The 11,761-nt window shown below is 33.0% G+C and overlaps 3 protein-coding genes across 9 annotated transcripts in view; all 3 read left to right on the top strand.

The window, feature by feature from the left end:
* Window positions 1-4,005, top strand: part of LOC107630495 (uncharacterized protein At4g04980-like) — a 7,153-nt gene extending 3,148 nt beyond the window's left edge. Inside the window, exons 6-12 of one of the 2 annotated variants that reach the window (XM_021118858.1) lie at window positions 464-533; window positions 954-1,054; window positions 1,610-2,646; window positions 2,748-2,913; window positions 2,997-3,161; window positions 3,251-3,403; window positions 3,500-4,005. In XM_021118858.1, coding sequence (XP_020974517.1) covers window positions 491-533; window positions 954-1,054; window positions 1,610-2,646; window positions 2,748-2,913; window positions 2,997-3,161; window positions 3,251-3,403; window positions 3,500-3,685 — 1,851 coding nt within the window. In that variant the 5' untranslated portion in view covers window positions 464-490 and the 3' untranslated portion in view covers window positions 3,686-4,005. Of the gene's footprint in view, window positions 1-463; window positions 534-937; window positions 1,385-1,609; window positions 2,647-2,747; window positions 2,914-2,996; window positions 3,162-3,250; window positions 3,404-3,499 lie in introns of those variants that run through there. The other variant, XR_002359345.1, reaches the window with a different exon arrangement.
* On the top strand, window positions 4,449-6,231 carry LOC107630494. 6 transcript variants are annotated; one of them, XR_002359344.1, is made up of 4 exons: window positions 4,449-4,708; window positions 5,129-5,229; window positions 5,572-5,682; window positions 5,784-6,178. XR_002359344.1 is itself a non-coding variant. In XM_021118857.1 (3 exons), the coding sequence occupies exons 1-3, from the start codon at window positions 4,666-4,668 to the stop codon at window positions 6,081-6,083; spliced, it is 414 nt and encodes a 137-aa protein (XP_020974516.1). In that variant the 5' UTR covers window positions 4,454-4,665; the 3' UTR covers window positions 6,084-6,231. The 6 variants fall into 6 exon arrangements, 3 of the variants coding, with proteins under 3 accessions (XP_020974516.1, XP_020974515.1, XP_016189126.1); XR_001618300.2 differs by having other exon boundaries at window positions 4,450-4,708; window positions 5,113-5,229; window positions 5,572-5,649; window positions 5,784-5,988; XR_001618299.2 differs by having other exon boundaries at window positions 4,455-4,708; window positions 5,113-5,229.
* The window catches only part of LOC107630496 (PHD finger protein ALFIN-LIKE 4), a 9,964-nt gene continuing 8,301 nt past the window's right edge, over window positions 10,099-11,761 (top strand). The window contains exons 1-2 of the mRNA XM_016333641.2: window positions 10,099-10,520; window positions 10,668-10,700. Of these exons, the coding sequence (XP_016189127.1) occupies window positions 10,424-10,520; window positions 10,668-10,700 (130 nt within the window). The 5' untranslated portion in view covers window positions 10,099-10,423. The remainder of the gene's footprint in view (window positions 10,521-10,667; window positions 10,701-11,761) is intronic.

The following is an 11,761-nucleotide window of genomic DNA, read 5'->3' as shown; positions in this document are numbered from 1 at the left end:
ATTTTTAAAAATATTTATTTGGCTTACCACTATTTCATACTTGATGGGCATAATACAATAATAATAACAATTAATAAGAGTTATATTAAATAATAAAAGGGTTTTTTCCTTTCCTCAAAATACCAGAGCACTTTCCTTGTATGTTATGTTCCACTAGGTTGAGAGAGCATAGGAGGAAGCATAAACATATATAAGTAAGATAGATAGATAGATAGATAGATAGATAGGGGCAGGGGCAGGGGCAAGGGGCAGGGACACTGTACAAAGGTTGTACATGAGATAAAATAAAAATTTATATGCAAAGATAGTTTAACCGAACCATATGAGTTGTAAACTTGTAATTTTAAGGGCTCTCCATTAATGCTCATCATTTTTCTTGAGGAAAATCTAGAATTGAGTTTATATTAAGAATATAACATTTTGTATATAAAAAACCTTCTAATTTTTACTACTTTTCTTTCAGATAAGAGAGATTCGCCAGAAATATGATATGGTGACCTACCTGTTGGAGTATATTGACTATCCTGACCAAAGTATGTCTTTTCGGAGTTAAAACTCAACTTATTGCACGTTCATATACTGTGGAGCATAAGTTCTTTTTATTTTTATGTTCTTAAGTTGCACTTCATTTCTTTTCCGATGGTCAAACTCTAATTTATTTGCTGTAACTTTTGGTCATGTTGAATTTTGTCCTAATCCTTCCAAAAGATCTAAGTTCATCTCCCAGATTTACTGAAAGTCCATGTTTTGAACCTTCTATTTGATATTTGTCTATCTTCTAATGGTATTATCCAATGAACCAATTTTACACTGAACTTTTAGCCTTTGCCTACTCCTTTTCTTCTTCAAAGAAAAATTATCCATATAATTGTAGGTACTTTAGTAGTGCAAATATCATAATTAGTATATCCAACTTATGCCCGAATTCTCCTTATAGATTGATCTGCTGTCAGTTCCATTTGGCGAGGGGATGTCTGATGTAGCTTCAAGCAGGGACCTGCGCCTTTCATTGGATTGGTGTCCGGAAAAGGGTTGGACAGTGCCTATGCCCACTGTACGTACTTATAATCCCATAATTTGGCTTATCTTTCTATCTGTAATTATTAATTAATATTCAATACATAGTACGATATTTACTCCGTATAAGTGAAATGATGTTACATTATACCATATTTTGAACTTAAATGATCTTTCATTTTCTTTAGGATTATCTGTTTTATAATGGAGCCTTTAGGTTTGTTCAAGTTCAGTATATGAGCTTTCTGCATAATTGGTTTCTAGAATGAAAATATTGTGGCAATGTGCTATTATTGGGTGGGAGAGGATTGCCTATATTAAGAGCATTTTCTTTCTTCTGAATTTCTTTTGTTGAATTTATTCTATGGCCTCTCTTTAGTGCTCAGCACATACATGGTCTTCTTAAAGGCAGAAGTATTTAGCAGATGCTATCCGGGGGATCATATTCCAAAATAAGGTTTTGAGGATTAAGGATAAGTCTATTGATCAGGTTCAAACATTCCTTTGAATATCAATTTTTGTTCCTAATTGTGATTCATTAAATCTTAGTCCCTGAATATGAATGTAACTAATTTTATTTTTTTTCCCAGAGGCTCTAGCCTACTTTTGTGAGGTTTTGAAGTCTATTGGAGGTGTTCTTCCAGAACCCATGAAATACACTGCCAGAACCGAAGAGAATAGTCTAAGATCTTCTGGTACCTCACTGCTTAGGACTCTCAGAATTCAGTCTTTGGGAAAGCTGAATCCAATTGATTTGAAGCGCTTGTCTTTCCATATGTCACCACCCCACAAGGCAACTCAAAACAAGAAGATTAATGAGGAACTAGACAGAGAAATGGAAGTGGATCACAAAGATGGAAAAGCTGAAAAGGATGACACACCAGAGGATCTAGTTTTTGGTATGGAGACAACAGAGAAATCAGAGATAACAAATGGAGATCATAAAGAATGTGATGAAGCTCAAGCAATGCAAGAAGAAAAAGAGGAAAAGTCACAATCTCCCAAACCATTGGAAACAACAGCTATGCTGATGGAGGAAGCACCAAAGCTTGCATCATCATCAAATTCATCTCCATTATCGCCAGTAGTACCAGCAACAAATGTTATGCAGCCAAATAAGGCAATGCTGGCTCCGCCACCACCACCACCACCTCCACCTGCACCATCATCAGCCAAATTGCAAAAAAGTTTTGTATCACTTAATATGCCACCACCACCTTCTCCACCACCAGTGCCTCTGAGCTCAAGCTTGAGTTCAGTATCATCACCTCCACCACCACCTCCCCCAATCATGTCCTTGAAAGCGGGATCAGCTCCACCACCTCCACCACCCATGTCCTTGAAATCCGGATCAGCTCCAGCACCTCCACCACCACTGCCACGTGGAAATGGGGGTGCTGCATTGCCACCACCTCCACCTGGTCCAGGTAGATGCTTGCGGCCCAAGGCAACTACAAAATTGAAGAGATCAACACAATTGGGCACCCTTTATCGAACTCTGAAGGGAAAAGTGGAAGGGTCAAGCCTCAAAGGCAAGTCGGGTGGCGGGAGAAGCAGCTCAAATGGAGCAGCATCAAGCTCCGGAGGAAAACAAAGTATGGCTGATGCTCTAGCAGAGATGACAAAAAGGTATATAAGCTGCTTAAACTGCATAATCTGCTAAATGCCTTAGAATAATTCAAACTAAGTGCCTTATCATTTTGTTTCTTTGTTTCTCCATGTATGTTTAGATCATCTTACTTCCAACAAATAGAAGAAGATGTTCAAAAATATGCAAAACAGATCCAGGAACTGAGGTCTGCTATTACCAATTACAAGACTAAAGATATGACAGATTTGATTAAGTTCCACCAAGATGTTGAGTCTGTTCTTGAGAAGCTAACTGATGAATCACAGGTAGAGAAACTTCCATGTCCATTTGAATTACACAAACATGATGATACCATAATAATATTAATACTAGGTATTGCTGAGTGTAGGTCCTATCAAGGTTTGAAGGTTTCCCCTCAAAGAAGTTAGAAGCTATGAGAATGGCAGCAGCACTCTATAATAAGCTGAATTCAATTCTTAACGAGCTTCAAAATTGGAAGATAGTGAGTCCTGTGAATCAGCTCCTTGAAAAGACCGAACGTTATTTCGATAAGGTAGATCACTCATAACCTTATGAATTATGTACTCAATACTTCCTTTATTTTTCTGCAAGCACTTTCTAACCTACACGAGGAACACACAGATCAAAACAGAGTTGGAAGCTTTGGAGCGAACCAAAGATGAAGAATCCAAGAAATTCAAGGGCCATAACATTGAATTCGACTTCCACATTCTTATAAAAATCAAAGAAGCAATGGTGGACGTCTCCTCTAATTGCATGGAGTTAGCACTAAAGGTTAGAAAACATTCATATTACTATTTGATCAAACCAATTATAGATCAAAGAGTTAACACATGATAATTTAATTTGCATTTGCATTAAATAATGTAGGAGAGGCGCAGTGATGCTGCTAAGAATAATAGTGATGGGAAAAGAAAAGATTATGCAAAGTTGCTATGGAGAGCTTTCCAATTTGCATTCAAGGTTTATACATTTGCAGGTGGAATTGATGATCGTGCTGACAAGCTCACAAAGGAACTTGCTAGGGAAATAGAGAGTGATCCAAACCAACCGTGATCCTGCACACAAAATAAACTGATATATACTGTATACTATATACTAAACTATATATGCATGTAGTTGGAGACTTGAACTTAATGAGACTATATACTATATATCTGACTTTATGCATATCCATTTTAACTTCAAATCCGTTTGTATTGTAAACGATTGTTGGAGGTTTGGAGTTTTTTTTTGGATAGGATGCAACCTTGCTTAAATTTAAGTGTTGAAAATTAGTTGCTAGTAGAGGTTGGATGCTTCAAGCTACACTTGCAGCTTCATAACTTTATTCTCAACAAAGGACACATTCAGCAGAGAAATTTTTTTGACTTTCTGAAGCCTTGCCTTATTTTGATTATAATTTATTTATTTGCTTTGACTTTCTGAAGTTAAAAAATTAAAGGACATATAGGTCCTGTCTACTTCCTCCACCTCCTCCATTTTCAGTTCTTCATATTTTCTAGAACATTCTTCATGTTCTTCTTCAAATCTTCATTGACGATTAAACAATTAATACATATCAGATTAGGAACTAAAACTATTCCAAGCATCAGGTTTTGAAAAAAAAAATAATTAAAAATCAAAATATCACCAATTAATTTCAAGTGGCAACACTACAGGCTTTATGGGTGATATACTCACTGGACCCAATTATATACATTTACTTCAATTCATTCAACGTCAGTGTAGTTGTTTGATCTTTAATTTAACTCCGCTGCACCTATGTAGTCTTCAATGGATTGTAGCAGCTGAGCATATATACCTAAGAAAGGTTGTACATGAGATAAAATAAAAATTTATATGCAAAGATAGTTTAACCGAACCATATGAGTTGTAAACTTGTAATTTTAAGGGCTCTCCATTAATGCTCATCATTTTTCTTGAGGAAAATCTAGAATTGAGTTTATATTAAGAATATAACATTTTGTATATTAAAAACCTTCTAATTTTTACTACTTTTCTTTCAGATAAGAGAGATTCGCCAGAAATATGATATGGTGACCTACCTGTTGGAGTATATTGACTATCCTGACCAAAGTATGTCTTATCGGAGTTAAAACTCAACTTATTGCACGTTCATATGCTGTGGAGTATAAGTTCTTTTTATTTTTATGTTCTTAAGTTGCACTTCATTTCTTTTCCGATGGTCAAACTCTAATTTATTTGCTGTAACTTTTGGTCATGTTGAATTTTGTCCTAATCCTTCCAAAAGATCTAAGTTCATCTCCCAGATTTACTGAAAGTCCATGTTTTGAACCTTCTATTTGATCTTTGTCTATCTTCTAATGGTATTATCCAATGAACCAATTTTACACTGAACTTTTAGCCTTTGCCTACTCCTTTTCTTCTTCAAAGAAAAATTATCCATATAATTGTAGGTACTTTAGTAGTGCAAATATCATAATTAGTATATCCAACTTATGCCCGAATTCTCCTTATAGATTGATCTGCTGTCAGTTCCATTTGGCGAGGGGATGTCTGATGTAGCTTCAAGCAGGGACCTGCGCCTTTCATTGGATTGGTGTCCGGAAAAGGGTTGGACAGTGCCTATGCCCACTGTACGTACTTATAATCCCATAATTTGGCTTATCTTTCTATCTGTAATTATTAATTAATATTCAATACATAGTACGATATTTACTCCGTATAAGTGAAATGATGTTACATTATACCATATTTTGAACTTAAATGATCTTTCATTTTCTTTAGGATTATCTGTTTTATAATGGAGCCTTTAGGTTTGTTCAAGTTCAGTATATGAGCTTTCTGCATAATTGGTTTCTAGAATGAAAATATTGTGGCAATGTGCTATTATTGGGTGGGAGAGGATTGCCTATATTAAGAGCATTTTCTTTCTTCTGAATTTCTTTTGTTGAATTTATTCTATGGCCTCTCTTTAGTGCTCAGCACATACATGGTCTTCTTAAAGGCAGAAGTATTTAGCAGATGCTATCCGGGGGATCATATTCCAAAATAAGGTTTTGAGGATTAAGGATAAGTCTATTGATCAGGTTCAAACATTCCTTTGAATATCAATTTTTGTTCCTAATTGTGATTCATTAAATCTTAGTCCTTGAATATGAATGTAACTAATTTTATTTTTTTCCCACAGGCTCTAGCCTACTTTTGTGAGGTTTTGATGTCTATTAGAGGTGTTCTTCCAGAACCCATGAAATACACTGCCAGAACCGGAGAGAATAGTCCAAGATCTTCTGGTACCTCACTGCTTAGGACTCTCAGAATTCAGTCTTTGGGAAAGCTGAATCCAATTGATTTGAAGCGCTTGTCTTTCCATATGTCACCACCCCACAAGGCAACTCAAAACAAGAAGATTAATGAGGAACTAGACAGAGAAATGGAAGTGGATCACAAAGATGGAAAAGCTGAAAAAGATGACGCACTAGAGTCATAGCTGATAGTTGTAGTATGGTTGAACAATATACTGAGAATTATGGTTGATGTATCTATATACTTTGTTTATGTTTTGAATTATAGTGACTTGCTTGTTTATAGTACTTTTCTTAGTTTGATAATACAATAAATTTGTTTATTTTTTGAAATATTATAAATTTTTTAATACAAATTAGATAAAAATTTGTATTAAATTTATATTTATTTTGTATGAAAACAAGTTTATTTTGTAATTAAGAAATAAAAAAAATTCTATTTTATCTTACTGACGGATTTACAGACGAATTTTCTGTCTGTAATCAGAGTGTGAGATGATTTTCCAAAGTTCAAATTACAGACGGAAAATCTGTCGGAAAATTCGCCTGTAATTACAGACAGAAAATTCATCTGAAAATCCGTCTGTAATTACAGACGGAAAATCCGCCTGAAAATCCGTCTGTAATTACAGACGGAGAATCCGTCGAAAAGTTCGTCGCCTTGGGAAAATGGATGGAAAATTTACAGAGGGAAAATCCGTCGGTAACTGGTAAAAATCCGTCGGTAATTTTCCGACGGAAAAAAATCCGTCGGTAAAAAATTTCCGACGGGGCTTTTATAGAGGGACAAAATCCGTCGTCGGTAACCAAAAATCCGTCTGTAATAAAGACTAAATCTGTCTGTAAATCTGTCTGTGTTAATCCATTTTCTAGTTGTGTCTATAAATTCAGAAACTCCTATATTTTATCCAAATTCAAATTCATAAACAATACTGATTTTAGCAAAGAAGAATAAAATTATTCATTATCACTTTATTCAGTTGTATTAGATTCCATTCCATTCCATTTAATTCAAAATTGTTGAAGATGATGATAACGAAAGAAAAAGATAACGAAAAAGAAGAAGAAGAAAAAGAAGATGCAGCATCAAGGGAGAAGAAGAAGAAGAAGAAGCGATGGTTGCACGCATGAATTTAAATTACTTGGATGGACTTAGTTAGGAAAATCACTTGGATGGAGAACATTATGGTATTTTTTAATAACAGAGTTGTTTTATTCTTATTGATAACCTCTGTATGGTCATTACGAATTCTTGTAGGCTATAAGAAATAATTCCTATGATCATGACCCTGTACTTGCTGCATGTGGAATTTATGTTGAGAAAAAATTGACTGAGGTTGAAGGTCGTGTTCTTGAGCCACCCGTATCTTTCTCTATCGGCATGCTTTAAAAGCGTGGCTATAGGGTTATACATATGGCCACGCTTTTAAGTGTGGCAATAAATAAAAACATGACAAAAAATAAAGCGTAGTTATAGATTGACAAAAGCGTCATGATAAAACAATCGGCAAGCTTGTAGATGTGACTCTTTCAAAAGCATATCGATAGCTCAAAAAGCGTGATGAAAAGCTGTCGCCACGCTTTTTTTCACTTTTCGGCACGCTTTGAAAGTGCGGCAAAAGCCATTTTTTCTTGTTGTGAGATCCATTAATAAAGGCTTATTTTACTCTAATGAATTTAGATTTAATTAAAGTTTAATTACTTTGTTGGTCTCTATATATTTACCAAATTTTTAATTAGATCTCTATATTTTTTTCAATTGGGTTTCTATACTTTTTTTTCTTTTCAATTAGGTCACTATAATGCTTTTAATTTTGTAATTAGGTCTTTTTTCATGTCAAAAACGTTAAAATTAATAAAATATTTCTCCCAAAATGCATATAGTCAAAGATTAATTAGGTTTTTAATTATGATTACTTTCAATTTGAAAAGAAATATTTAGTTAACTCGAATATTTTTTAACTAGGAATGACCTAATTATAAAATTAAAAGTAGTGTATATACCCAATTGAAAGAAAAAAATTTAGAGATCTAATTATAAATTTGATAAAACTATAGAAACGTACAAAATAATTAAATCTTCAATTAATCAGATATGCTAATACAGGTTTTCTTTCTGATATGCATAAACAACTTACAAATAAGTTATCTATTCACAATTGGAGATACAATTATATCTTTATGTTCAATAAAGTAAGTCATAGTTGTAGCATCTTCAAATCATACAAAAACATTAGCTATTAATGAAATAATTTGAGAGTGTGTTTGATTTAATTCAATCATCTAATTTGTCCAAGATATATGTGATTTACCATAGAAAAGATACCAACAATCATATATAAAGATAATTCGACTTTCATACACCGACTAAAGAAAGGATAAACTAAAGGTGACAGGACAAACATATTTCACTAAAACTTTTTTACAAACATGATTTTCAACAAAGTGATGAGAGAGACATTCAATAAATTCGTTCCATTGGTAAGTTGACAATGGTTTATAAAATCGTTATTTACTTCAACATTTAAAAAGTTAATGGATCCACTAGAGAAACAATGAACTATTTGTACAATGTGTACTGGGCTATTGAGTTACTATACTATCTAGAATAATCATCCGAGTACTAGCGATAATAAACATCTTTCCAAAAACTAAAACTGATTTTGGAGTTCACCAAGAATCGAACGTTCACCAAGAATCGAACTCTTGATCTTTTGGATCTAACGCTCTAATACCATGTCATGATACCACTCATCCAAAAAGCTTTAGCTGATGGAAAAAGGTAACACTAATAATTATATCTCTAATACTCCCTAAACCTCCATTGTTCACATTGTATAAATATTCTATTGGCTTCTCATACTTTCCCAAAGTTAATATATAATATTATGACATCCTCATTATCAAGTGATGTAGTTATTGGGGAGCATTCCTTAACCATAATTTTTAACCCAAACTTATTTTTTTTGGTTATATTATAATTAAGACAAATTGTTTAACGTATTGGAAAATAATATACTCTTTTTTCTTTCACTAAAAATTTTTCTTTTAGATATTTTTATTAATAAAATTTAACAAGACACTAGTTACTTACGAAAGACTTTCAAAAAAGTGTAAAATAAACATATTATTTTAGATATTTTAAGATTTTAACTGGAATTTCATATTTTAAGTAATAGAATTAGTTACAGATGTAATTTATGTAATTTAGGTGAGTTAGTTAAGGTAGTATTTGGTGGAGAAACAGAGACGGAAAGACCGAGACTAAGAGACTGAAATTTAAATAAATTTTAGTATTCTGTTTGGTACAAAGTGCAGGAATTAAAACAAGAATAAAACTCTAATTTAATTTGCACAAAGGATAAAATTAGAATTAATTAATTAAAATGAGGATATTTTAGGTATAAAATGTTATTAAAATTTCAGTCTCCATCTCTAAAAATTTTAGTCCTCTGTGTCCCTATTTTTTGAAAGTACTGAAATATTGAAATTTTTGGGAAAGAGACAGAAATTTTAGTACCAGTCTTTAAACTAACAAACATAATACTAAGTCTCAATCTTCCGGTCTCTGTCTCAGTACCTCAAAACAAATACTACCTATGAGTCAGACTCTTAATTATACGTAATCCTATAAGTGTTTTATATAAAATACATTCATTAGTAAAAGTCATATTTTATTCTTTCCATTTTCTTTTCTCTTTTCAACTTCTCTAAACCCTAATTTTCATTTTCATGGAAAATTATTTTTATCAAATACTTCATCTATTATTTGCTTAATTTTTTTTATCTATATATAGTTAAATGAACTAATTAACCACTAATGACAAGTTGCCTTAATTTTTTTAAGCTTCTAAGTAATTAGCTTTTCACAATAATTAACATGAGTTTTTCTTGTAATTCTAACTTTCTTATAATCATTATGTCAAAGGTGTTTCAGATTATTTCAACTGAAAAATTTAATTATTCAGAAATATTTGAACCTTAGAGAAAAAACATTAAATATAATTATTTAATAAGTAATTTTATAAATTTAATAAATTATCCCCCAATATTGTTAAATTTTTATTTTGTTTTCATAAGAAATATTAAATAGTATACATATGTTTTACTGAGGGAAAATTAACAATAGCTAAACAACAAAATGGAGATAAATACCAGTTTTATAATAAGTGTGAAGTGTGAGACTTTTGAGGTTGGGGTAAGTGAAGACTGAAGAGTGAAGAGCAGGATATCAAAGAGAGTCCATCCAAATTTGCCTTTTTGCCACACAGGTAAGAGGAGTGTTCCCTCTCTTTTTTCTTTTGTGCTGCAATTCCAAATTCCAAAATCCCAAATCTCGCACTGCTTCCACTCTCTCTTCTATAAATACACAAAAACAAAAACCTCACCCTCTCTCACTTTACAGTTTCATTCTTCTCCTAGTTCTTCCTCTTCCCCTTTGCATTGTTTGAAAGAAGCAGTAGAAAAACAACAAAAGAAAAAGTGAGTGTGAGGTTTGGTTAGTGAAGGTGTAAGAAAGGGAGTGATGGACGGTGGCGGACACTACAACCCTCGCACCGTTGAGGAAGTTTTCCGCGACTTCAAGGGTCGCAGAGCTGCTATGATCAAAGCCCTCACCACTGGTCTCTCTCTTGACTGCGATTATCAGAGTGAAGCAGTGCATCACTCAATTTTTTTTTTTAATTTTCAAATTTAGGGTTTTCGTGAAAGAAATTGTTTTCTCTTTTCTTTTCTTGCATTATAATAAGTGTTGTTTTTTATTTTTGCAGATGTTGAGGAGTTTTACCGGCAGTGTGATCCAGGTTAGGGTTTATGCCTTCTTTTGTCTCCACTTTTGTATTTTCTGTGGTATTTGCTTCTGTTGAGAACTTGAGTATCCAATTATATCTGTTTAATTTTTTTTTTACATTATTTATTCGTACTTTGTTGAGTTTTTTGTCGTGTCCTAAGGTTAGTGATCTTCGTTGGTTACGCTCTCGTAATCTGAACAAATGACTTTCGTCGTTTCAACTTTTTGTGTTGAAGGTTAAGGTTTGAGATGGTTGAAGGTTAATATCATTTAATATGTATAATTAGAAACAAGTGTTTATATTTGATTTTCAATCAATTGACGTAGATTTTGGTACTTTTTAGTATCTTGTCCTGTGAAGATGTCCTAAAGTTATTATGACTTATGTTAATTTTATTTTTCTTTTCGTACCTACACTGTTGTTTCTTGTTTCAACTGTTTGGATATCTAGGATTGATTTTAATCTGTTCCCTACATGTCGTGTATTTTGTTCTCAAAAATGTTGTATTTTAGGAAATTTTAGTGTTGATTGCAATTATTTTAAAGATTTATCTTCAATCTTAACATGATACCCTCCTCAGTAAATTTTTTTGCGTTTAAATGGTATCCACCTACCTCCTGGTTTAAACCTTTTTGTTATTGTGTTTCGTCCCTTTTGTTTTACGTTACTACGTAATTTTGTTTTAGATTAACCTTTAAATTGTCTTTCCGGTTCCAAATCCAGTCTTGAGTCTTCTTTTCATTTCCCAGATCAATTCATTTGTTCCGAGGCTGTACGATCAGTTAAACGAAGGACGTGGTCTGCAAAGTCACGTTTCTTCTTCATTCGTCATAGGTAGTTGTTTTTTGTTAAACTATAAAGACGATTAGTTTTTCACTCGCTGATAGTGTATGAGTTATTCAAGTACGTTATGTGTTGATGAAGTATGGGTTTTTTTGTTTCTTCTAGAAAAATTGAACAGTAAGTGTAATCGTCTTGTTACGTCATTGTTCATTGGTATTGTCTTGTTTATACGTATTTAGAAAGTGTTATACTTCGTTCTTTTGTGGCTTTTGTGGGGGCCCCCCCCCCCC

The sequence above is a fragment of the Arachis ipaensis genome, chromosome B03 (assembly GCF_000816755.2).
Source record: "Arachis ipaensis cultivar K30076 chromosome B03, Araip1.1, whole genome shotgun sequence".
Lineage (NCBI taxonomy): Eukaryota > Viridiplantae > Streptophyta > Magnoliopsida > Fabales > Fabaceae > Arachis > Arachis ipaensis.
The sequence above is the reverse complement of the archived record's forward strand: the minus strand, read 5'-3'. Positions and strand labels throughout refer to the sequence as shown.